This window comes from Mus musculus, chromosome 17 (assembly GCF_000001635.26).
Source record: "Mus musculus strain C57BL/6J chromosome 17, GRCm38.p6 C57BL/6J".
NCBI lineage: Eukaryota > Metazoa > Chordata > Mammalia > Rodentia > Muridae > Mus > Mus musculus.
Genome location: NC_000083.6, coordinates 35535617 through 35561500, shown reverse-complemented (window position 1 = coordinate 35561500; position 25884 = coordinate 35535617). Strand labels below are relative to the sequence as shown.

Sequence of the window (25884 nt, the reverse complement as noted above, 5' to 3'; positions counted from 1 at the left end):
CCCACAGAGAAGGGCATTTAAACACTGCTCTCAAATGACCGTGACTTCAACCCTGTTGCAAGGGTGACAGGAGCTCATTAATGATTGGTCTAGCTTTAAACACAGATGCTATTGTTTACATACGCCTTGGGAGTATTCCTCATGAGTCTCCAGTGTGGGGCTATTGAGAGATGCAGGACCTTTAAGAGGTGAGTCTATTGCAAGGTAGGTAAGTCACTGGGTAGATTAGTGGGGACTTGTTGGCATGCACGAGTTATTGCCTTGGGAAAGGGTTGCTACTGGAGTGAGTCTTGCTGGCTCTGTCGGCCTCAGGTCTATAGTTTCGACTTCTTGGAGGCTGAAGTTGGAGGGTGACAAGTTCAAGCCCAACCTGGGCTACAGAGTGAGTTCAAAGGCAGCTTCAGCAGCACAGTGAGACCCTGTCTGTCTCCAAAGAAAAAGGTTTAAAGGGGGAGAAAGGAGACTGGTGTGATGGCCCATGGCTCGGGACACCTTGCTGCTCTTGCAGAGGACTAGAGTTCAGTTCCTGGCATCCCCAGGGAAAAGGTCACAACCGGCTCTTGGGGATCTGAGGCTCTCTTCCAATCTCCTCAGGCATCCACACTCATAACGCATATGCCCAAACACGTAATTAAAAACTAAATATTAATACTAATACTCTTGAAAGTTTGGGGGGGTTGTTTATTGGTTTTGGGTTATTTATTTATTTATTTATTAGGCCGAGGACGAATCCAGGGCCTTGTGCTTGCTAAGCAGGTGCTCTACCACTGAGCTAAATCCCTAACCCTTTGTTTTCGTTTTTTTTATAGAGCAAGGGCCTGGAAAGGTGGCTTAGCAAATGATTAGGAGCACTGACTGCTCTTCCAGAGGTCCTAAGTTCAAATCCCAGCAACCACATGGTGGCTCACAACCATCTCTAATGGGATCTGATGTCCTCTTCTGGTGTGTCTGGAGACAGCTACAATGTACTTACATATAATGAATAAATCTAAAACACAAACACACACAATAGAGTGCTTGCCTGTCATACAATAATTCAGTCCCCACCACTTTGAAAAATAAATAAATAAACAGCCAGGTATGGTGGCACACACCTTTGATCCTGTACTCCTGAGGCAGATACAGGCAGATCTCTGTAAGTTAGAAGCCAGCCTGATCTATACAGCATGTTTCAGGACAGCCAGGACCACATAAGAAGACCCGGTCTCGAAAAACAACCAACAGTGAGGCCAGCATCCTGCTCTGCCGTGTGACCTCTCCTCAGTTCCTCCATGATGCTCAGAACTGGGCAGATGCTAGACCCATGCTCTTGAACTTGACCTGTGAGCTAAATTGACCTCTATTTGTACATATTCCTAGGTCTCAGGTGTTTTATTATAGCAACAGAAAGTGAACCCATGCAAATATATGTGAGGGGCTGGGGGGTGGGGGAGTGGCTCAGTTGCTAGAGTCCCTGCCTGGCAAGCAGGAAGCCCTGCACCCAGCTCCTGCACCCCATAAGACTGTAAGACTGGTGCACACCTGTAATCGCAACACTCAGGAGGTAGAGGCAGGAGGATCAGGAGCTCGGAGTCACCCTTGGTGTCCTAGTTAGGGTTTCTATTGCTGTGATGAGACACCGTGACCAAAGAAAAGGACAGGGTTTGCTTGGCTCACACTTGCACGTCACTGTTCATCACCAAAGGAAGTCGGGTCAGAAACTCAAGCAGGATAGGACCCTGAAGGCAGGAGCTGGTTCAGAAGCCGTGAGGGGTGCTGCTGCTGACTGGTCTGCTCAGCCTACTTTCTTATAGAACCCAGGACCGTCAGCTCAGGGACCGCATCGTTCATGTGGGTCCTCTCCCATTGATCTCCAGTTTAAAAATGACCTACCGGCTTGCCTTCGGGTCCATCTTATGGAGGCACTTTCTCAATTAAGGCTCCTCCTCCCTGCTCTCTCTAACTTGGGTGAAACTGACATAAGACTAGCCAGGACACTCAGCTTCATCGTGAGTTCAAGGTCAGACTGAGCTACATTTAATCTTGTCTCAAAAATTAAATAATATATATGTGTGTGTGTGTGTGTGTGTGTGTGTGTGTGTTAGTCAGGGTTTGTATTCCTGTACAAAACATCATGGCCAAGAGGCAAGTTGGGGAAGAAAGGGTTTATTCAGCTTTCACTTCCACATTGCTATTCATCACCAAAGGAAGTCAGGACAGGAACTCAACACGGGAAAGGAACTTGGAGGCAGGAGCTGATGCAGACAGAGGCCATGGAGGGTGCTGCTTGCTGGCTTGCTTCCCCTGGCTTGCTCAGCCTGCTCTCTTCTAGAACCCAGGACCACCAGTCCAGGGATGGCACCACCCACCATGGACCCTCCCACCCTTGATCACTAATTGAGAAAATGCCTTACAGCTGGATCTCATGGAGGCATTTCCTCAAGGGAGGCTCCTTTCTCTGTGATAACTCCAGCTGGTGTCAAGTTGACACGCAAAACCAGCCAGTACAGTGTGTCTTTGAAGTTTTTTGTAGTAAGAGGAGCTTATTGTTGTTTTATAATACTGGGACTTGAACCCACATCCTCAGGCATGCTAGGTGAGCCCTCTACCACTAAGCTATGCCCCACCCTTCTCCCTGTTAGCCTTCAGCTCATTCTGTAGCCCAGGCTGGCTTCAAACTTGTCATTTTCCTGCTTCAAGTTTCCAAATAGCTGGGGTTACAGGCCTATACCACTAGGCACACTTAACAAAAAGTGTTTGGTTGCCTTTTTAATTTTTAAAACTAATGATTTTGTGCGTGTAGGACATATGTGTATATGTTTGTGCACATGGCACGGCATGCATGTGGAGGTACAAAGACAGTTTGTGAAGTTGGTTCTCTCCCTCCAGCTTTACATGGGTTCTGGGGATCAAACTTAGGCTGCCAGCCCTGCGGGGCAAGCTTCTCTACCCACTGAGCCATCTTGCTGGCCCTTGACCACGTTTGTTTTCTCAGTGTCCTCTAGAAAGCTGTCGGGTAGGTGTCCCTGGCTGCCTGAGGACACACACTCGCTATTGGCTGATTTCTCTAGCTCCACCCCCATCCCATCCTCACCAGCCATCAGTGATAAGCCCTTCCCTGAACTAGCCAGCAGGGAACCTTAAAGCTTAGTTCCCGGTTTTGAGGTGACATACACCAACTGCGCCCAATTTTGGTTTTGTTATCTTGAGACAGGGTCTTGCTATGTAGCTCTGACTCTCTTGGAGCTTCGTAGACCAGGCTAGCCTCGAACACACAGATGCTTACCTGCCACTGCCTCCCAAGTGCTGGGATTAGAGGAATGTGCCACCATGCTTGCTTTGGCTTTGCCCACATGTTTAACGTGAACTGTACCAGAGACTAGAGGAGTCCCATGTAAATGTTAGCTTCTCCTGAGGTTCTCACCCTTGGAGACTATGAGGGCTGTGCCTCCTGGCACTGTCTGGACCAACGACTCTTTAAATATATATATTTATAAATTATATATATATATGCATATATATATGTATATATACATATACATATATATATATATATATAGTTTCATGTATATGAGTACACCACTGTAGCTGTCTTCAGACACACCAGAAGAGGGCATCAGGTCCCATTACAGATGGTTGTGAGCCACCATGTGGTTGCTGGGATTTGAATTCAGGACCTCTGGAAGAGCAGTCAGTGCTCTTAACCTCTGAGCCATCCAGCGGACCAGTGACTCCTTAGTAGACCTTGAAGCCTGACTTAGATCCCAGGGCATCTGTGGTCAGTTCAGGGTGAAGCCACTGTGGACTGGGCACCTGCTCTCTCCTTCCTAACGGGAGGGGGAAGGGCCGGACATGAGGGCAGAAGTGAGCCTTGTGCATGGAACGAGGATCTTCCTAGAGGGATACACACACCCTTCTGTCCTTCCCAGGCTAATGTCTGCCACAGTGCTCTCACCACAGAGCTTGGGCTGAGGAGGTGACACTGTGGCTTTGTCTATCACAGAACCTCATTAAGTAGGCCGGTGAGTCACCTCTCACGCTAGGATGTTTTCTCTCCCCACCCCCAGCTCCCAGAACACCCAGGCTCCTGCTCAGTCGTCAGGAATCTTGCCTGGCCTGGTCCAGCGTCCCAGAAACTCAAGATCGGCATTATGGCCTCTCAGAGATGACGGAGTTTAGAAGGTGAGGCTCACTCATGGAGAAGGCTAGGCGGGAGAGGAGAGAATGAGGGCTTTTTGGAGGGAAGGGAGGACTCCAGTGTCCGTGGGAAGCACAGAGGGGACAAATTTCTTGGAGGTGAGACAGGGAGAGGAAGGATCTGGACAGCAGGCAACTCGGTTGTCAGCTCAATCAATATTTATTGTTTTCCTTCTCTGTGGGAGGAGGGGTAATATAGGAAACACTGAGCCAAGTTATGAATGGAAATGGGAGACGTGAGCCCTCTAGAGGCACGGGAGGTGTACTACCAGACCCTCTAGAGGCACGGGAGGTGTACTACCAGGCCCTCTAGAGGCACGGGAGGTGTACTACCAGGCCCTCTAGAAGCACAGGAGGTCTACTACCCAGGAACTAAGAAGAGACCTTGGACCCCAAGAAGGCAAATAGTCTGCACAAAGTCCACAAAGTTTATTGAGCCCTGTCTAGGATCCAGAGGGAACTGGGAGTCTGTGCCAGATTCTGTGGCTGCCCTGGGGCACACACACACACAGAGTAACATCTGTGCTGTGGATGAAGCACAACCAGGCAGAAACCGACATGGAGAGCTGGGGAAGGAGAGGCACAGGTGTGCTGGAAATGGGTCTGGTAGGGTGTGGTGAAACTCATGATGAATGGTGGGAACCCAACAATTTAGAGGGCTGACTGAACGGATGGTGGGGGGGGGGGGGTCGCTGAGACATGCAGTTTGGTTCTCAGGCGATGGATTGGACTTTGCCTTATTTGGCAAACGGGCAGAAGCATGCTTGACTTATCCAGGCACCCAAGGTTGAGGTGTGCGTTCGAGGACTTCCCAGTCAAAAAAGTGTGTTTTAAGGCAGGTAATCGGACAGAGAGAACACCCCAGCAGCATGGTGCAGAAGCACCAGGAAAAGACGAGGAGGATGGAGTCCACCATTTGGAGTGTTGAATAAAGTCAAGAGCATCATCCGGCTAACCGCAGCATGTGAGGCAGCTCTCCCGGGGGGAGGGCAGGAAACTGGGCCCCTGGACGTCTTCCAGTTGGGAGGTGACTGGCAATTGGAAAATAGCTGGCATGCGTGACTTAAGACTTCTCAAGTGGCTCTCCCTGTGGCTCTCCCTGTGGCAGAGAAACTTTGGGATCCATTAACTGGGGTCCCAAAGGCTTCACTTGGGTCAGAATGTTGCGGATGGAACGGCAGGGCACTCTTCCAGGGCTGTTGAGGCCACAGAGCTTGACACCCACGGAGGGGACAGGCTGAGGAGAGCCATTCAGACCACCATTCAACGGGGAGGAGGGAACAGAAAGGCAGGGGTAACCCGAAGAGGTAGATTTGCTGCCGCAGGGCTGAAGGACGATTTTGCCAGAGGAGAGGGAGGAGCTTCCCCCACTGATGGAGCCGGTGCCTGGTGAGGAGCAAGGACCCTGGGAAGGACCACCGCTGCAGGGGTGGTAGGAGGTACTGGAGCTGCTGGAGGTGATCTGAATTCTCGTACCCGAGCAAGGGCCCTTAGAGCTGACAGAGCCAGTGCCACAGGGCTGAACCCCGCCAGAGCCCACGGGCTGGAACGCAACGCCCACTGGGTAGCCACTGGAACTGGAAGAGCCACGGCTGGGGATGATGGGGTTGCTAGAGAAGTACTTGCCCTCAGAGACTGGGGGCCCAGCTGCAAAGGAGGGGGCCCCTGGCGAGCCCCTGATAGGGTTGTCCTTGGTGAAGTAGCCCACGGGGTAGATTTTACCCCCACTGTAGGTCATGCCTGGGACCAGATAACTGTTGGCAGAGCCACCCACCACCTCATAGCCGCCATAGGGTTTCTGGACAGAGGTGATGGGAGGGCAGGGCTTACCTGCGGGGCCTCCATTGCTACAGGGCATGCCTTGAAACCCAGGGCCACCAGAGCCATGTTGCTCCACCACCACCACTACAGGTCTCTGGCCACCGGATACAGTGTGGGTGCCAGAGATGTAGGGCCCCGAGTGTGTGATGACAGGCCCCCCGCTGCAGGGAGAGTCGGGCACGTTGGAGCTACAGGGCCGCAGGTTGGAGCTGCTGCTCTGGGAAGTGGACGAGCCTCCAGACTGAGACATGCCTGATGTCTTGTCACCGGTTGGTAGAGCAGAGCCACTTCCGGGTCTGTCGCGACTGCTTCCTGAACTTCCGGACTGAGAACTGCTGCTTACCCATTGAGAACTGCTGCTTACCCATCTTCCTGACTGAGAGCCGCTGCTTCCTGACTGGGAGCCACTGCTTCCTGACTGAGAGCCACTGCTTCCTGACTGGGAGCCACTGCTTCCTGACTGGGAGCCGCTGCTTCCTGACTGAGAGCCGCTGCTTCCTGACTGAGAGCCGCTGCTTCCTGACTGAGAGCCGCTGCTTCCTGACTGAGAGCCACTGCCTCCTGGCCGGGAGCCGCCAGAGCCATAAGAGTAGCTACTCTGGGAATACCCTGTTCCTGGTTTATATATCAAGGATCCTGAAGAACTTCCCTGGGAGCTGCTGGATCCACCATGGCTGCTGAAACTGCTGGATCCACCTTGGCTGCTGAAGCTGCTGGATCCACCTTGGCTGCTGATGCTGTTGGAGCCAGTCTTTCCAATGAGACAAGGGTCATTCGGGGAGGTGATCCTCGTGGGGTCCTTACAGGGGTCTGAGAGGGTCCCAATGCTCTTAGCCAAGATTCCTGGGGATGAGAGCAGTGATCTGTAAATATCTCTCATCAGCCATCAGCCCCATCCCCGTCATCTGCCCAATATCTCCCAAGAGGAACCCAGGCAAGTTTGGAGGGAGAGAAAGGAAAACCTGGCTATTGTCTTTGAAGGTGGAAGGATCAGGGACGTTTCATTGTCCAAGCAAGTGAGGGGGTGAGCTTTTCTAAGAGCTCAAACTTTTCCAAGAAAAACAGATGCTGAAACTCTGAGAAGGTAGGCATTGAAGGAGTACCCTTCATAGTAGGCAAGGGAGCGAATAAGTCAGAAACGAGACAGAGTGTGGAGGCTGAAGCTATGGGGCAGGGCAGTCTGAGGCCATCGTGGGTCAGACCATAGAACCAAACGTAAGAACAGAGAGGTTGAGCAGGGTTTGGGGGCACTGGCTTAGCATAGGCAAGACCCTAGATGTGATGGGGAAGGGTGCTGAGCCAGGAAAAGATAATGATGCTAATGCAGAGGTGCCAGCTCCCAGAGGAGGAGCACACTTACTTAGCTGATACTCCACCACCAGCTCCCTAGTGAGAGTCCAGACTGCATGAGGGGTGGCATCCCTGCTTCCTGTCCCAAGTGTGGCCATTCCAGTAAATCAGGGTGGGGGCCAGGATGTGGGGGCACTCACCTGTTGCTTCAGAACCTGCCAGTACCAGTGTGACAGGACACTGCACCCTGAGCCACCCATGTTCTCACTGTCCCAACCCAGGGACAGAAGCATGAAACCTCCTCCAAAACACATGACCACTATCAATCTCCCCCCCCCCCCGCCCCCTGCCCCCCACCCGGTATTCATACTGCAGTGCCTGCTGCCCTCATTTCCCTCCACATTGAAGACTCTTGCTACTTTGGATCATCTTTAGGGCTATCCTCCACTAACTCTCTGCTCCCAGCCACATGTTCCTCTTCCCTCAGTCTGTCTACACAGCTCTCATCTCAGTGTCTTCTGCCCACCCCAACCCCTTCAGAGCTACACATTAGCAAGTGACTAGCCTTTTCAGGTTTATATATTCAGTAAGGCAAAGTCGGCCACACCTTCCTACAGGCCACAGTGAAGACCATGTGACATCTCTCTGGACCATATATGAAAACAGCAAACTAGACATCGCGCAGTTCATAATCAATACTCATGCAAGAGCAGTCCACCAGCAGCCAGACGGCTACCACCGGCCACTTCCTCAACCCCATCTCAAAAAGAAAAGCTCTGAATGCTGGACAGTGGTAGCACAAGCCTTTAATCCCAGCACTTGGGACTCAGAGGCAGAGTCTTGGATCTCTGGTCTCTGAGTTCAAGGCCAGCCTGGTCTACAGAGAAAGTTTCAGAATAATCAGAACTACACACAAGAGGAGGAGGAGAAGAGAAGAAAAGAAAGAAAGGAAAGCAGGCAGGCCCTGGTTTACCCTCACAACAAACCCTTCCCTTGCCTCTGTCCCTCTAACCTTAACACAGGCCACAAGCCACCCAACCTGGGCTCAGATTCCTGGATACCCTGCCTCTACATGCAATCTAAAGCCAGTTTCCTTCCAGATCCTCAGCTGCAGAGTGGAAACAGCCAGGGATCTACCATGCATATCTCAAAATGCTAATGTATTTAGAGTGCCAGCTACAGTGTCCCATTTAAAAGGCTCTGGGCTAAGGGTGCTACATGCCTGCAATCCTAGCTCTCAGGAGGCTGAGTTGGAGGCGAGGCTGGCCTACAAAGCAAGACCTTGTGTCAAAAAAAGAAGAAAAAGAAAGAAAGAAAAGAAAAAGGAAAAGAAAGAAAGAAAGAAAACAAAAAGGACCAAAGATCCTAGATCACTTAGCAAGCATGAGGCCTGGGGCTTCACTTCCAGAACCTCAGTAAAAAATAAACACAGAAGAAAATAAATAAATACATGCAAGTTGATCTAACTAAAATGCGTGTAAAGGAGAGCTCTGAAAATGGTAGCAATTGTTACTTCTGTAAAATGGGCTGACTGTATCTTCAGGTGGTCATATATAGCCACCTAGAACTTCTTTGGCTGTGTCACATGCATCATTTGCGTCAGAAACTGAAGCTAGATGATATTAACCCCCTCTCTAGGTTTCAGAAACAAGCTCAGAATGGCTTGGAGGATGGCCTGGCTGCAGAACACCCACCTGCTCAGCCACTGTGGAGCAAAGAACAAAAGAATTTGCCTGCAGTGACCATAGAGAGGGAGCCAGCATAGATGAGGGGTAGTCCCAGATAGAAAGGTCAGAGTCTAGACCCCTGCCTATGCCCTTGTTAGGGCCTCTCCTGGACCCTGTGCTCCAGACATTGGATCCCCCTAGCATCCCTGCCCCATGGTCTGTATCCCATACTGTCCCCCTCCCAAGGCCCCAGACTCCTACCTGGCAGAATAAGACCGGCCATCAGCAATGCCATCAGCCCGTGCCCTCCCACACTCCCCATCCGGGGTGCCCGAGAGGAACCCATTGTGCACAGCGTGGCCTCCTGACTGACAGAAGCTCATGGGCACCGGGACCTTTATGCCGGGCTGGACATTCTCTGGGCAGGAGTCACTGTGGGGAGGAGGAGGGGTGGAGGGGGAGGCTGCCTGAGGGAAGTTGGTGTGGCAGGAGAAGCTGAGGCAATCCGGTGTCACATCTGCCTACTCAGCAGAAGAGGTGACTGCGGTGCAGGGGACCTGGAGCCACTGGGCACTAGCCCCTACCCCAGCTGGCCTTCCTTAGCTCTCCATTGCCTAACCCAGAACCAGGTGCTCTGCCCCCGGGCCACCTCCTGGAAGCTGGCCACTCTCGCCCAGGGACCCAGTCACCCTGCTCTTCCCTCCCTGGCTTGCCCAAGGCCCAAGCTCCCAGTGTCCCTCCATCGAAGAAGAGTGGACAGCACAGCTTTCCCTCCTGGCCCCTGAGAAGCACCCTGCCTGCCCCTGCTCAGCCCACTATACAATACAACTCCACCGGGGCTCACACTATAGCTCCTATCAGCTTGGTTCCCTGGGATCCCATGCCTCGGCCTTCTCCTGCTTCAGATCTGAAGACCAGCCCCCCACTCCAGACTCCCCTAAAGCCACCAAACACCAGCCTGCCACAGGCCTATTAAATTGTCCCATTACCAAGCAAGGCTTTTTTTCCTTTCAGAAACTGGGCATCCATACGCTGAAAACCTGAGGGCTCTTTTCTGGGGGCTACTGGGTCAGCGGGAGTATTAGGTACCAGAGCTTGGACCAGGGAGAGGTCTGGGTTGGGACCCCTGTCATAGCTGAGCCTCGGTGACTCACAGGCCACTCACAGTCCCCATCCCATGGTAGTGACCCAGACTAAGGAGGATGAGCAAGAGGCCAATGAGGCTAATTGGGAAGGTGGTGGCCAGGCTGCTCATTAGCCTGCTCCTCCTCAGCCTAGCTGGGCAAACGGAAAGCATCTGAGGCTTGTGCCTGAGTAGGATAAAGGACAGCCAGACCAGCTCCTGGGTCCCTGGAGAACAGAAGGACAGAGCCGGACCCACTAAGAGGAAGATCGTTTCCCCTGGCCTGATGTCCTTCCCTCCTCCTGCAGTGCAGGCCCCACCCCAGCCAATTGCTCACTAGTATTGTGGGAGTATCAGTTTCAGAGGAAGGGCCCCGAGTTTCCCTTGCTCGGCCCCTCCTTCTTTCCAGACGTCCATCTCTTCACAAGGTATCTCTGTCCCTCCAGACCTTGGGTTGGTCCCTCCCTCTCTCCCTGCCCTGCCCCGTTCTGAGCCATGTGGTAGTAAACGTGGCCTTGTGTCAGTATTGTCTGACACCCCAGCTCTCCCCTGTGCCACACAGGACAAAAGCACTTCAAACGGTCGGTATAAGCCACTGAGTTCTTGTTTTATTTAAGTTTAAGTCTAAAAGACCATATGCAGGCTGGAGAGATGGCTCAGCGGTTAAGAGCACTGACTGCTCTTCCAGAGGTTCTGAGTTCAGTTCCCTGCAGCCACATGGTGGCTCACATTCATCTGTAATGGGGATCCAATGCACTCTTCTGGTGTGTCTGAAGACAGCTACAATGTACTCAGATAAATAAAACAAATCGAGAGAGAGAGAGAGAGAGAGAGAGAGAGAGAGAGAGAGAGAGAGAGAGAGAGAGAGAAACAGAGAGACAGAGACAGAGAGAGAGCGAGCTGTTGCTCAGCACTGTCTAGCCCTTCACTTCTCATTGGTGCCTAGAGGAGAGGATGGAAGGGGAAGAGGTCCAGGGAGCACCGCAGAGAGTAGAGACCAGAACAACAAGCCCTGAGATGGGTAGTGGACGGTTTTATGTATAAAAAACTACATGTGTGTAGTTCCTGAAAAGGCCAGAAGAGGGTGTTGGCTGACCCTGGGACTGGAGTTACAGATGGTTGTTAGCCTGCGTGGAAAGTGCCGGGAATCAAACCCAGGTCCTCTGGAAGAGCAGTCAGTGCTCTTCACTGCAGAACCATCTCTCTAGCCCACTGGAATTATTATCTTATAAATATCAAACAGGAGATGATCAGAGAGAATAAATTAAACAGGACCAGAATGAGGTCCCCTGCAGCGTGGCTCCCTGGCTGGAGCTCTCGGTTCCTCTCGCCTGTGTATTCCCTTTGGAAAGGCAAGCCAGACATTCACTCTCAGCCCTCACCCCGAGAGAGGATGCTCTTTCTGGAGCCTGCGATGTCTCCTCAGCCCCTCCCTAGACTCTCAGGCCCCAGCTAGGATCTGGAGAAGGAGTGGGGCCGAGGCAGGGTGAGGAGTGTCGGGAACAAGACAGGGAAAGGAGCCTTTGTGGTCTGAGAATGTGGGCATCCCCAAATGGGTGGAGAAAAAACAAACCGCTTTCCAGCACAGCTTCCCCCGGAGCCTCAGAGTAGGCACCCTCTTGTTTTCTTCTTCACATTCCTCCCTGTTGCCGTCAGACCTTGGCCAACACAGCCAGGCTGGGGGAGGCACAGTCTCTCTCGGCCTCACGCCAGCTCCCAGCCACCCACGCAGTCACGTTCCTCACCCAGCCTCTCTCCTGTCTTCTCTGTCCACCCTCTTCCCAACCTTCACCGCCCTGCCCATATCTGGGACCTGGAAGCCTCAATCTGTTCTCTGTGTTAGTACTGAAAGCTTGTCTGTTCCCCCTTATCCAGTCTCCCTCCCTCCCTGTCCATCATCCACAGTCTAAAAATAGTACATGGAAGGGGGTGGAGGGATGGCTCAGTGGTTTAAGAGCACTGGCTGCTCACACATAAGGAGCTTACAAATCCAACTCCAGGTCCTGGCGCACCCACATGATGCACTTACACATAAGGGCAAAACATCAATACACACTCACTAAGTAAATATTTCTAAAAAAATAGTAACAATGCAGTAAATTGCAGAAATAAGCAATTTGTTGTTCTGTGAATAACTCAATACAGTATATCATTATACTTGTCATGCTTAACTGTTTATCTCTTATTGGGTCTAATTCATAAATTAACCTTACCATAGTGTACAGAGGATGTTTGAGGCTACCTCAGGTATCACTACGCTCTTGGCTTGTACCCCACGCAGATAAAGAGGCTGCTATTCTAGGCCAGGTCTCTCCCTGTCGCCATAAGCCCTGTCAACCCAGGCTGCAAAACCCTAAAACCAGTGGGGATCAGAAGTTGAGGCAAGGGGTGTTAACTGAGTGACTGCACAGGCCAGGGTTACCTCTGGAGGCTGCTGGCTGGCTGAGGGAGACTCGATGGGTGCTCTGTCCAAGCGTGAGTGCTTAGCGTCTTAGATTGATTGTGTAAGAAACTGGGTAGTGCAGAGCAATCCCTTCCCCAGAGGAAACCCAAAGTCAAAGCAAGAGCCTTCGATGGGTAGGAATTCCACAGAAGGGGGTCTTTGTAGGCACCGGCTTAGGCTGGGGAGAAGGAAGTGAATGACAAAGAGGAAAGACTGAGAGGAGTCTTCCTGTGTAAAGACAGCTGGAGAGAGGTTGTCCTTAGCTCCTCCCTCCTCTCCCTGAGTCCTCAAGAAGAAGGTGACAGTCCTGGCCCCCTCCCACTGGGCATGTCCTCAGAGCTGTTTTTCCTGTAGTGGGGATTGGCGGCCCTGACCAAGAGCACTGAGGGACAGGATTTGTCTGTGTGTTCAGTCCCTACCAGACTAGGCCCCCTGTGACAGAAATCTCTCTCAGCTCCACTCATCCCTGGGAGCACTCTGCTGGCATCTTGGGAGCACTCTACTAGCATCCCTGGGAGCACTCTGCTGGCATCTCTGGGAACACTCTGCTGATATCTACAGTTTCTACCTTACAGAAGACAACCAGCTTTCTTCACTCTCTCCTCACACAGCCTCTGCAACCTGTCTGGCTCCCAAACACAAAGAACATTTCCGTAGGACCTCAGACTCTGGGACAGTGAGCGACATATGTGTGTACCTGAATTGCTAGCACTCATCCTTGGGAGGCACATGGTGATGCGGGGTGCGTGTATTACATACATGTTCATGTGTGTGTGTCCGAACAAATGCACACGGAAGCCACTGGTCTACATTGAGCATCTTCTCAGTTACCATCTACCTTTTAAATCTGTTCTTTGCAGTCAAGGTCTCTCACTGGCCTTGAGCTCACTCATTGGCCAGGCTGGCTGGATCCACCTGCCTACACCTCCCCAGCCCCTGGAATACAGGCTTTTGGGTATCTGCTATGGATTCAGACAGAGGTTCTCAAGCTTGCCAGACAAGCACCTTACTGACAGAGCCATCTCCGAGGCCAGTGGTCGGTGGTGTGTTTTGGATCGTGGGTTGTGCCCAAGCCACACTGCCTCTTGCGGCTTCCTCAAGGTTATACAGCGCCTCTCTCTGGGTCTTTGCCTGCCTGCCTGCCTGCCTGCCTGCCTGCCTGCCTGCCTGCCTGCCTGCCTGCCTGCCTGCCTGCCTGCCTTCCTTCCCTCCTTCCTTCCTTCCTTCCTGTCTGCCTGATGCCCCTCCCCTTCCTGCCAAATGCAAAGCCCCAAGCAGTGCTGAGGGGGACCTCCAGGGGCGCCATGCTGGTGAGCAGAGCCCAGATACCCGGGCTTAGTTATTGACTCCCTACCAGGCCTCAGTCTGTGCTGCCCTCATTCCTTCCAGGTGATTGACTCCCCTAAGCCACTCTTCTCCCCTTGTTAATTATATTTCCCCCCAAGGGAAGCAACATGTCTCTGACACACAGCAGTGCTCATTGGCTGCATTGAGGGTGTACAGGCTTTCCCCTGACCCATGAAATGGCCAGATGCTGGGCTGGGATAGGGCAGTGCCCAGTATTGGAAACCCCCTAGGGGCTCCGATGGGTGCCCCTCCCCACCCCGTGTAACGCATTGCCCCTGGCTGGGAGTCACACTCTGAGAGCATCTATCCTACATTCCTCCCTCAGAAGGTTCTAGAGTGTGAGCTGTTATGAAATCTGCTTCACTTTTCTGCCCCTCAACTCCTACCATCTGTTTCCTCCAGGTTTTCCCTCGTGAGCCTAACTTGGCAAGATTCCATTTTCCACACTGCCCATACCTGTCCCTCACTTAGCCGCTCACTGATCCCTCCAGGGGACCTAAGTGAGAATAGGGTCAGAGACAAATGCATCTTCAGGCTTGAATTCTGAAAGGAAAAATTGGTAAATGGGGGCCCCATGCACCAGGACTCTTCTTCCCTCATACCACTCTCCCCAAAGCAGCACAGAGTCACCTGAAGGACAGTCATGTTCCTTGAGCTCAATACATGGCCCTATTTAAGTGACATCTAATTTAGCCACCACCCCTCTCATCCTGTGAAGAGACACAGAAAGAGGGTGTGATTAGCTCTCGGATTAACAAACTATTTTCCTCTTGTCTGCTTTGTGGCACACGTGCCAGGGAAACCTGTGCTCATCACCTGCCAATCAGCACGCCTATTAAGTAGTCATTCTTCCATTGTGCCCCAGAATGCTTTTTAATTGGTCATCCAGAATCAGAGATTCTGAAATGCAAGAGAGGCCGAAGGAAGGGAGAGAGGGAGGGTCCGACACGGTCTGATGGTTTCATGGCCTCCAGGGAGGCTGGAAGGACGGGTACTGAGAGGGACTTCTAGGCCAGCATGACATCCCAGTGGGTCTATGCTCTTCTGTTCTCCCTAGAGTCTGGTAAGTCAGCTAGCACACCAGATGAGCAGAGAACAAAGCCAGTCCCTGGACGCTGCAGCATTGTCACAAACATAAATTCAGAACAGCAGCACGACGCCCTCTGGGCGCCCTGGAACACCGACCCAGTAGGGAAACAATGAACTCCGCAAACTCTGCGCATGCCACACGATGCCTTGCTCCCTTGTTCCGGGCTGTTCTTGTCACCCATCATCTCCTCAGAAGGGTCTTTCGTGCTTTTTTTACTTAAAAATATGTCGACTGGGAATATGACTCAATTAGAGTCCAATCCCAGCACTCCTACGGAGAGACAGGAGGTAGAAATGCGAGAATCACCCCGAAGCTTGTGGACCACACAGCATAGAGTGTGTGCTATATAGCAGATACCGGAGCAACCATGCCTCCATAGGGTGAAAGGAGAGAGCTAGCTCCTGGAAATTACCTCCTGACCTCCACACATGCTCTGTGGCGCACACACATAAACGATTTTGAAAGTTTGTCCTAGTTACCACATTCCCAGTCCTGCACTGCGAGCCTGACTCACCGATTGTCTATCTCTGCCTTTCTGTGTGTATGTGTATGTATGTATGTATGTATGTATATGTGTATATATATGTATGTGTATGTATGTGAGTATGTGTATATCTGTGTGTTTGTATATTTATGTGTGTATATGTGTATGTGTGTATATGTGTATATGTATGTGTGTATGTGCATATGTATGTGTATATGTGTATGTATGTATGTATATGTGTTTATATATGTATGTATGCATGGGTGTATACTATGTATGTGTAAATATGTATATGTGTATGTATCTTTATGTGTATGTATGTGTGTATGTGTGTGTATGTGTGTATATATGTATATGTGTGTATGTGTGAAAGGAGAGAACCAACTGCTAAAAAATACCTCCTGACCTCCACATGCATGTGCAAACACATAAATAATATTGAAAGTATGTCCTAGAAACCACATTCCCACCCCTGCTCTGCGAGACTGACTCCCTCTCACAGATACTCTGTCTGTCTGTCTGTCTCTGCCTCTGTTTGTGTTTGTTACTGGGCTTCATAGCATGTATCACTACACGATGTCCTATTCCAGAAACCTGTATGCACCTGTTCCACAGTCACCACATCCCCCACTAGGGGAGCAGGGCCACTCTCAAGTCCCCTAACAGTTGCCACCAGCGTTAGAGTTGGTTTCTGAAGGAATGAACAGAGTGGGTGAGAGAGGAATGGTTGTGGAGTCTGGGGACCTGCTGTGCAAGCATCCCCACCTGAACTCAGATCCTGTTGGAAGGGTGTGGTGGCTCAGAAGGTGGAGATAGGGGACCCCCAGATCGACAGGGCTAGCAGGGCTAGCCATATTAGTGAGCTCTGAGTTTGATTGGGCGGCCCTGCCTCGGTGAACAAGGAGGGAGATCAATAAAAAATGATTTTTAACATCAGGCTCAGCCTCCACCGGTGCATGTACATATGTGCACATGAATGGGCCACGAAGAGTGCATAAAGGGACGATTGTAAAACCAAGCAGACTATATAGGAATTTTCCTGAAGTCTCCAGTTTCTCTCATCTCACTTCAGCTGCCTGGCTCACCTCGAAGGGGTCAGTCCCCCTGTGCTGACAGCAGCCTGAACCAAGGAGGGCTCCTGAATAAAATACCGATTAAGAAGCTCTAGGCTGCCCTCTGGTGGCCGTTTGAGGAACACCCACACAGGAGAAATGAGGGCGCCACCCAGCACTGAGTGCTCAAAGGTCTGGGTAGGGGTAAAGGTCTGCAACCCAAACACTCTAGTAGTGGCATCAGGAAGGTCAAAAGTTCAAGGTCATCATATAGCAAGTTCAAGTCCAACTTGGGCTAGGTGAAACCAAGTCTCAAAATACAAAATAAAAAGCAAGATGACAAATATCTACACTCAGAAGTCTGAAGCAGGAAGATGGGCCACAAGTTCAAGACCAGCCTGGGCTACAAATCAAGAATCTGACAAAACACAAATAAAACCTTAGTCCAGGTGTTATGGTGTATATATTTAATCCCAGCACTCAGGACACAGAGGCAGGTGGATTTCAGAGTCCGAGGCCAGCCTGGTCTACATAATAAGTTCCAGGGTAACCAGACCTACACACTGAGATCCTATCTCAAAATAAATGAATGAATAAAAAGCTGGGTCCTGTGGTGCACACTGGCAGACTCTAGACTCAGCTAGTCAGGGACTGAGTGAGGCTGGAGTATCCTTTGATAATGGGACTCTGAGAACAACAGAGAGCAACCATGCCTTAACACTTACAAAGAGGAAGTCTGGGGTGTGCCTCGGTGTTGAGTGCTTGTTTGCCTAGCATGCACGGAGTTCTGGTTCAATGCCTGGCACCAGGATGGTAGTGCAACCCCAGCAGTCAGGAGCTGAAGGCAGGAGGATCAAACATTTCGAGGTCATCACGAGCTACATGGGGAATTCAGAGACAGCAAAGGCCAAAGGAGACTCTGTCTCAAATAGGAATCGTCATAAGCACCCTAATGGGTGAGACTTCCGGTGTAGGGCAGGGTTCCTAAGAATCAGCCCAAGGATTGAAAAAAAAAGGAAAAATAGGGACAAATCAATAACAGTGTGAGAGAGAGGCTGAGCTCACAACAAAGCAAGTTGTCAGTCAGGGTTTGAACATGACACGGGCAGATGCCCTAGCTTAACTGGAATATTTCTTATTGCCACCACGATTGACGTGTTTATTTTTTTCTCTAGACACGGAGTTCCTTGAGGGCAGGGAGGACCAACACTGCTTCCTGGATCTGCCACCACACCCCTACCCCTCACACAGCAGGAGCTCAATAAATGCTGAACAGGAGAAAACAGGAACAGATGATTGGTTAGAAGATCCCTGCCTGACAACCGTCTCTCCTCACTGTCCCTCGGAGGACACTGTCTTGCCTGCAGGCTGGACTGCCGCTTCTATAATTAGATTATCCCACGAAACTAACACAGCTGTTCTGTTGTGGGGACAAACATTTATGGACTGCCAGTCATGTCCGCGTTGCTATTGTTATGTAAATCTGTTGTTTTATTTCATCATTTAATTCCGTGACTCCTTGTTGACACAAGAGTGCCACGTCCCTTCTGCGTGCACTCTCTGGTGACAGAAGTCACATCAGCGGGCACAATGGCGCTCCCTGGTTAAGGATTCCTCACTGCCCAGTCCCACTCAGTTTCCTCCCAGCTAGTAAAAACATGCCATGCTGTCAATGTAAATGCAGCCTATTAATAGGAACTGAAACCCCCAGTTACATTGTCTTCTCCGTCCCACTCAACCACCTACTGCTTCCAATGGAGACCGGGTTGGAGCCAGGCAGCCCTGAACTGCCTTATCCACACTAGCATGTCTCAGGCAAGTGAGTTACCTCTCATTGTCAGTGTAGACATCTTGGCCTCTCTCCCAACTTCTTCCCTCCTTCCATTTCTCTTTTCCTTCTTGCCTTCCTCTTCCTTGAGACAAGCTCGCACTATACTGCCCCGCCTGGTCTGAAGGTAGTCCCGCTCCCTCAGGCTCCCAAGCGCTAGAGCTGCAGGCGCCACCACCTACTCCTGGCTTCACAGTATCCTAACCTTTGAAATGGGGCTAAGCACCTGCTTCGTTGAACAACTCTTGGCTAAGGATTGAGGAACAGAAGGAGAATACAGAGCCAGACAAGCCCCAGTCCCCGACTCAGAACGCCCACTCTTAGTAGAGAAAGGCACAGCAAACAGTGTACCACAAAAGCAAACGTGGATCGTGACGTCAACAGCTTTTGGTGGGCCACGCATGGGACCGAAGAACTATTTCGTTCCTTCAGTTCCCTGTCTTGTGAGACATTAGCGTTGTTGTTGCCCCTTCTCCCAAGTAGGCTGAGAATGTGCCTCTGGGGAAAAAAAAAAAAAAAAATCTCCCCTAGGGCTGGAGAGATGGCTCAGTGGTTAGGAGCACTGACTGCCTTTCCAGAGGTCATGAGTTCAGTTCCCAGCAACCACATGGTGGCCCACGACCATCTAAAATGGGATTTGATGCCCTCTTCTGGTGTGTCTGAAGACAGCCACAGTGTATTCACATACAATAAGTAAATATTTTTTAAAATATCTCCCCTAGGGGCTGGAGAGATGGCTCAGCAGTTAAGAACACTGATTGCTCTTGCAGAGATCCTAAGTTCAATTCCCAGCAACCACATGGTGGCTCACAACCATCTGTAATGGAATCAGATGCCCTCTTCTGATGTGTATGTCTAAAGACAGTTACAGTGTACACATATAAATAAAAATAAATAATTAAAAAAAAATCTCGGGCTGGTGAGATGGCTCAGTGGGTAAGAGCACCCGACTGTTCTTCCGAAGGTCCAGAGTTCAAATCCCAGCAACCACATGGTGGCTCACAACCATCTGTAACAAGATCTGACGCCCTCTTCTGGAGTGTCTGAAGACAGCTACAGTGTACTTACATATAATAAATAAATAAATCTTTTAAAAAAAAAAAATCTCCCCAGCCGGGCGATGGTGGTGCACGCCTTTAATCCCAGTACTTGGGAGGCAGAGGCAGGTGGATTTCTGAGTTTGAGGCCAGCCTGGTCTACAAAGTGAGTTCCAGGACAGCCAGGGCTATAGAGAAACCCTGTCTTGAAAAAACAAAAAAACAAAAAAAAAAAAAAAAAAAAAAAGTACCAGGGAAGGTTGGCACAAACAAAACAAAACAAGACAAAACCCCAGGAGTTCGAGGCCAGCCTGGGCTACATGAACCTTTTTTTTTTTTTTTGGATGATGTTGTTTGTTGCTTTCAAAGGTGAGGGAGGAGGCTAGGAATGTAATTCAGAAGTTATGCCTTAAATACTCAAACCCCTAGGCCAGATCTCTAGCGTAGAAACTGGACATGGTGGTCACCCTCTGTTCCTACTGTCCGGACGATGACAGAAAAAGATTCAGAAATTCGAGGGCCAACTTAGTCGCACACAGAGGTCACTGATGACATGACACGCTGTCTCTAAATGTAACTTTAGTCCCAACCCTTGGGAAAAGAGATATATGGATCTCTGTGAATTTGAGGCCAGCCTGGTCTACAGAGCAGTTCCGGGCTAACCAGGGCTATGTAGAAAAAACTTGTCTCAAAAATAAAATAAAGTCTGGGCGGTGGTGGTGCACGCCTTTGATCCCAGCACTTGGGAGGCAGAGGCAGGTGGATTTCTGAGTTCGAGACCAGCCTGGTCTAAAACTGAGTTCTAGGACAGCCAGGGCTATACAGAGAAACCCTGTCTTGAAAAACCAAAAATAAATAAATAAATAAATAAATAAATAAATAAATAAATACGTTTTAAAAATTTCAAGAGAGAATGAATAAACAGAGAGGCAAGGTGAGGCAAGGAGTGGGGAGGTGAGGAGGGGCCTTGAACGTGGCACCAAGGCCTTCCCTAACAGCCTATCCAACAGTATCTGTCTTTTGTCCAGGTTACAAAGTCTTCCCAGCCACCCTTTCAGTCTACTCTCTTACCACTTGTTATCCAGCTCATAATTCCTAAGATATGAATTAAGGGACTGGAGAGATGGCGCAGCGGTTTAGAGGACTGGCGACTCATCCAGAGAATCTGGGTTTGATTCCCAGCACCCACAGGGGAGCTCACTTCAGTTCGAGGGATCTCGTGCCTTTTTGTTTTTACCTTAGGGGTACCAGGTACACACAGGGTATGCATGATATGTTTTGTAATGGGGGAGCATGCCGTGATTGGAGAGGGTGCCTCAGCGGGTACCCCTTCCCGAGGTACCAACCATACAACAGGTCTAGTATAAAATGAGGTTTACTTTTGGACATGAGAAGGGGGTAGAGACAGAGAAAGAGAGGGGTCAGAGAAGGGGGAAAAAGAGAGAGAGAGATGTCAGAGAGAGAGAAAGGAGAGAGAGAGAACAGAGGAGAGAGGACAGAAAGGGAGAGAGAAAGAAAGAGAGAGAGAAAGGGGTCAGAGAGAGAAGAGAAAGAAAGAAGAGAGAAAGAGGAGAGAGAGAGAAAGGGGTCAGAGAGAGAGAGAGAGAAGAGAAAGAAAGAAGAGAGAAAGAGGAGAGAGAAAGAGAGAGAGAGAGAGAGAGAGAGAGCAAATAGTCCTTTAGAGTCCTGGTAAAGCCAGACTCCTACCTACCTGTTGGGTGGAGCCTAACAGAAATGCTAAAAATACATACATACTTGCAGACAGAAATTCATACATTCATGCACATAAAAAATAAATACATTTTATTTAAAATGTATTTAACAAACAAAAACAAAAACCCACACAAGCATTAAGAGTGCAAGACAGAGCCGGCATGGTGGCGCACGCCTTTAATCCCAGCACTCTGGAGGCAGAGGCAGGTGGATTTTTGAGTTCGAGGCCAGCCTGGTCTACAAAGTGAGTTCCAGGACAGCCAGGGCTATACAGAAACCCTGTCCCGAAAAACCACCACCACCAACAACAACAAAAACAAAAAGAAGTTCGTTCGAGACAGTTCAGAGACTGGGTTCTATGTGAGGTGTGCCTAAAAGGTTAGGGACAAGCAAAAGTTTCGACTAAGATTAGAGTTGTCCGTTCAGAATCAGCCAGAGTTCCCATCCCATAGCCATCTCCTGCAGGACCTTCATGAATCACTGTCCTCCCCCAGGCCCTGCTCTCCCCAAGACGGTGACTCCTGGACCCTGCCAGGACAGCAACCTATGTCAGGTGAGGACACAGAGCGTGGAGCAACCTCTTTGCCTCACTTTGCATGCCTGGGGCTCTCCGTTGTGCTTTAGGGACCCTCCTAGTCCAGCCCGCCCTTGCTCCAGGTCTCGAGGCAGCTTCCTGCTGTGACTATGACTATTCACCTCCCTGTGACTCCTCTGAACTCAGGCGTTCCCAGAGCGGAGCTCACATAGCTATTTAGTCTTAGGCACCTTACTCACGGTAGGTTACTTAACATGGGAATGCAAATCCCGTCTCTCCTGGCTTCAAGTTCAGGCCTGTGGAATCAGGTTTTTAATCTTTGATTGCTTTCATTTTGCTCCTCGAGACAGGGTTTCTCTGCGTAGCCCTGTCTGATCTGGAACTCTCTCTGTAGACCAGGCTGGCCTCTGGCACAGAGATCCACCTGCCTCTGCCTCACAAGAGCGCTGAGATTAAAGGCGTGCGCCACCACAGTCCTGCTCAGCTTGCTTTCTTACTCAACCCCAAATCACTTGTCCCATAGTGACAAAGACCACAGTGGACTGAACCCTCCCACATCAAGCCTTAACCAAGAAAATGTCTCACAGGCTCTGCCTACCCAGTACTCTGCTGGACGCGTTTGATAGCTTGTATCAAGTTGACAAAACCAAACACTTAATTGAAACTCTATGACTCTATGGGTAATTTTTTTCTTTTCTTATTTATTTATTTATTTATTTATTTATTTCTGGTTTTTCAGAGACACGGTTTCTCTGTATAGCCCTGGCTGTCCTGGAACTCACTCTGTAGACCAGGCTAGCCTCAAACTCAGAAATCCGCCTGTCTCTGCCTCCCAAGTGCTGGGAATAAAGGCATGTGCCACCACTACCCAGCTCGCTCTCTCTCTCTCTCTCTCTCTCTTAATTTCTTATACTTTCTCTCTCTTTTTCTCTCTCTCTTAATTTCTTATACTTTCTCTCTCTCTCTTTCTCTCTCTCTCTTAATTTCTTATAATTTTTTTTGAGCCAAGATCTCATGTAGCCCAAGATAGTCTTGAATTAACCCTTGATCCTCCTGCCTCAGCCTCCCATGTGTTGGGATTATAGATGAGAGTCACAACACTCTTTAGAGGAGTAAAAATTAAATTTTAATGCCATGAGCTTCAACTTCTTTTAGATTCTCTTCAACCCCAAACCCTAGTCACCGACTGGACTGATGCCAGATCACAGGGATGTATGGACTCCTGCCCTTTGACCTTTGCTAACCCCTGCCCTTTGAACTTTGCTAATCCCTGAACAAATTTGAGGAACTTGTAACCCCAACACTTGGAAGGCTGAAGCAGGCTGTAGGTCAGGGTTTCTATTGCTGAGATGAAACACCATGACCAAAAGCAACTTGGGGAGGAAAGGGTTGATTCAGCTATTCTTCCACATCATAATCTATCACTGAAGGAAGTCAGGAACTCAAGCAGGGCAGGGACCTGGAGGCAGGCGCTGATGCAGATACCATGAAGGAGTGCTGCTTACTGGCTTGCTCATCATGGCTTGCTCGACCTGCTTTCTTATAGAACCCAGGATCACCAGCCCAGGGATGGCACCACCTGCAGTGGGTGGGGCTCCCTCCCCATCAATCACTAAGGGAGAAAATGCCTACAACTGGATTTCATTTACTTCATTGCTGTCCCCTCCTTTCAGACAATTCTACCCTGAGTCAAGCTGACATAAACTACCCAGCACACAGACAGATTTCTAATTGAAGGATAGACTGAGCCACGTAGTGAGAGTTTATCTCAAAAAAGAAAGAAAGAAAGAAAGAAAGAAAGAAAGAAAGAAAGAAAGAAAGAAAGAAAGAAGGAAAGAAAGAGAAAAAGGAAAGAGAAAAAAGAAAAAAAGAAGAAAGAAGAAAGGAGAAAGAAAAAAGAAAAAAGAAAAAAAGAAAAAAAGAAAAAAGAGCCAGGTGTAGTGGTTCATATCTTCTTTAATCCCAGCACTCAGGAGGCAGAGGCAGGCGGATTTCTGAGTTCGAGGCCAGCCTGGTCTACAAAGTGAGTTCCAGGACAGCCAGGGCTACACAGAGAAACCCTGTCTTGAAGAAAGAAAAAAAAAAAGTCACAGAAGCTTTTTACAGACAGAAGCTAAGATATAAAGAAATTCTTGCAAACCTTTTAAGTTTTATTTTTATATGTATGAGTGTTTTGCCTGCAGGCATGTGTGTGTGCCAAATGCATGCATTGCCCATGGAGAAGAGAAGAAGGCGTCAGATCCCTTGAGCCTAGATTCGCAGGCAGTTGTGAGTCACCATGTGGGTGCTGGGAGTGGACTTTGATCCTGTGCAAATGCACCCAGTGCTCCTAACCACTGAGCCATCCTCCAGCCCTGCCTGTTAGCCATTCAGCCAGCGTGAGATTACCTGCTTCCTTGGATTTTTAGCTTCCCTCCTCTCCAGTCCCTGGAATTTCACTAGCGTGAGATAGATTTTTCATTGTATTTCTTTTTTCTTTTTTCTTTCTTTCTTTTTTTAATAAGAATTATTTATTATATGTGAGTACACTGTAGTTGCCTTCAGGCACATCAGAAGGAGGGCGTCAGATCCCATTACAGATGGTTGTGAGCCACCATGTGGTTGCTGGGATTTGAACTCAGGACCTCTGGAAGAGCAGTCAGTGCTCCTAACCGCTGAGCCATCTCTCTAGCCCCTCTTCTTTTCTTAATTCTCTCATGCAATACAGTTTCCCCTCCCACCACTTCTCCCAGCACCCAGCTCTGCCTCCCTGTTTCTCTTGAGGAAAGAACCAGGGATAAGAACCGAACACTGCATAGCAAGATACAATAAAACTAGACACAAACCCTCATATCAAGGCTGGGCAAGGCAACCCAGTAGGAGGGAAAGGGTCCCAGGAGCAGGAATAAGAATCAGAGACAGGGCTGAAGAGATGGCTCAGTGGTTAAGAGCACTGGCTGCTTGTTCTTCCAGAGGTTCTGAGTTCAATTCCCAGCAACCACATGGTGGCTGCTCACAACTATCTGTAATGCGATCCGATGCCCTCTCTGATGAGTCTGAAGACAGCTACAGTGTACTCATATAAATGAAATAAATAAATCTTTAAAAAAAAAAAAAAAAAAAAAAAGTCAGAGACAGACCTACTCCCACCAAGCTAAAACAACCACAACATATATGCAGACCCATGTGGGCTCTGTGATTGCCACTGTAGTCCTTGTGAGCCCCTATGAGCCCTGCTTAGTTCAGTCTGTGGGCCATGTTCTCTTGGTCTCCTCTGGCTCCTACAATTCTTCCTACCCCCTCTTCTGCAGGGTTCTCTGAGCGGGAGAAGGATCCAGTGGAGATCCTCAGTTTGGGTTCTTCCTCCACCTAATGTTTGGCTGTGGGTCTCTGCGACTGTTCCCATCAGCTGCTGTAGGGATGCGATTCAACTGCTGTCTTTTGTGCTTGTGGCTTTGATACAGGATCTCTCGCTGTAGTTTGGATTCCAGTAGGTGCAAGCCCATTGTATTTTTAAAATTAACATATATATACATATATGTATATGTTTATATACATATAAAATAATTATATGTGTGCATGTGTATGTATATATTTTGTCTGCATATACACCTGCACACCAGAAGGTGGCATCAGACAGTTGAGAGCTGCCATACAGATGCTGAGAATTGACCTGAACTCAGCACCTTCGAAAGAGCAGTGAGTGCTCTTAGCCACTGAGCCATCTCTCCAGCCCCTTCTTTGTATTTCTCTCTTGTCTTTTCCTGCTACTGCATATATCTGAGGGTCTTGTGGATCTTGGACTGTCTTCAAAACTGTTCTATGGCTGTGCATGCCAGGGAAGCTCTCTGCCAACTGAGCCACTCCCTTTTCTCTGCTGAACCAGGGTCTCCCGGATTCCAGATGGCATCTGACTTGATGTGCTGTTGAAGATGAACTTGAACTGCTGAACCCTCTGCTCTGCCTCCACTTCCCTAGTGCCAGCATTACAGATGTACATCACCATGACTGGTTCATAAGGCTTGTATTAAAGCAGGGCAGTAATGGCGCACACCTTTAATCCCAGCACTTGGGAGGCAGAGGCAGGCGGATTTCTGAGTTGGAGACCAGTCTGGTCTACAGAGTGAGTTCCAGGACTGCCAGGGCTAAACAGAGAAACCCTGTCTCGAAAAACAAAAACAAAAACAAACAAAAAAGACTTAAATAATTATTCAGCATTAAATTTATAGTACAACTATAAAACACAGATATTAAAGTTAAAAATACTAATTAGATATGGAAAACAAACTTTTTATTTAT

The 25884-nt window shown here is 49.5% G+C and overlaps 1 protein-coding gene across 2 annotated transcripts; it reads right to left on the bottom strand.

Moving 5' to 3' along the window:
• Positions 1-4320: 4320 nt before the first annotated feature.
• Cdsn (corneodesmosin) lies at positions 4321-18400 on the bottom strand. Of its 2 annotated transcripts, none has more exons than NM_001355275.1 (2): positions 18322-18400; positions 4321-6840 (listed from the first exon to the last, which is right to left on the bottom strand). In NM_001355275.1, the coding sequence occupies exons 1-2, from the start codon at positions 18341-18343 to the stop codon at positions 5240-5242; spliced, it is 1623 nt and encodes a 540-aa protein (NP_001342204.1). In that variant the 5' UTR covers positions 18344-18400; the 3' UTR covers positions 4321-5239. The 2 variants fall into 2 exon arrangements, with proteins under 2 accessions (NP_001342204.1, NP_001008424.2); NM_001008424.2 differs by lacking the exon at positions 18322-18400 and adding an exon at positions 9216-9373.
• Positions 18401-25884: the final 7484 nt, after the last annotated feature.

Bases quoted from the DNA above. Each gene is read 5' to 3' on its own strand.
- Cdsn (NM_001008424.2), bottom strand. From the start codon at position 9,300: ATGGGTTCCTCTCGGGCACCCCGGATGGGGAGTGTGGGAGGGCACGGG. The intron at 6,841-9,215 runs GTAGGAGTCTGG...TCTCATCCCCAG, and splicing joins GGCCGGTCTTATTCTGCCAG to GAATCTTGGCTAAGAGCATT.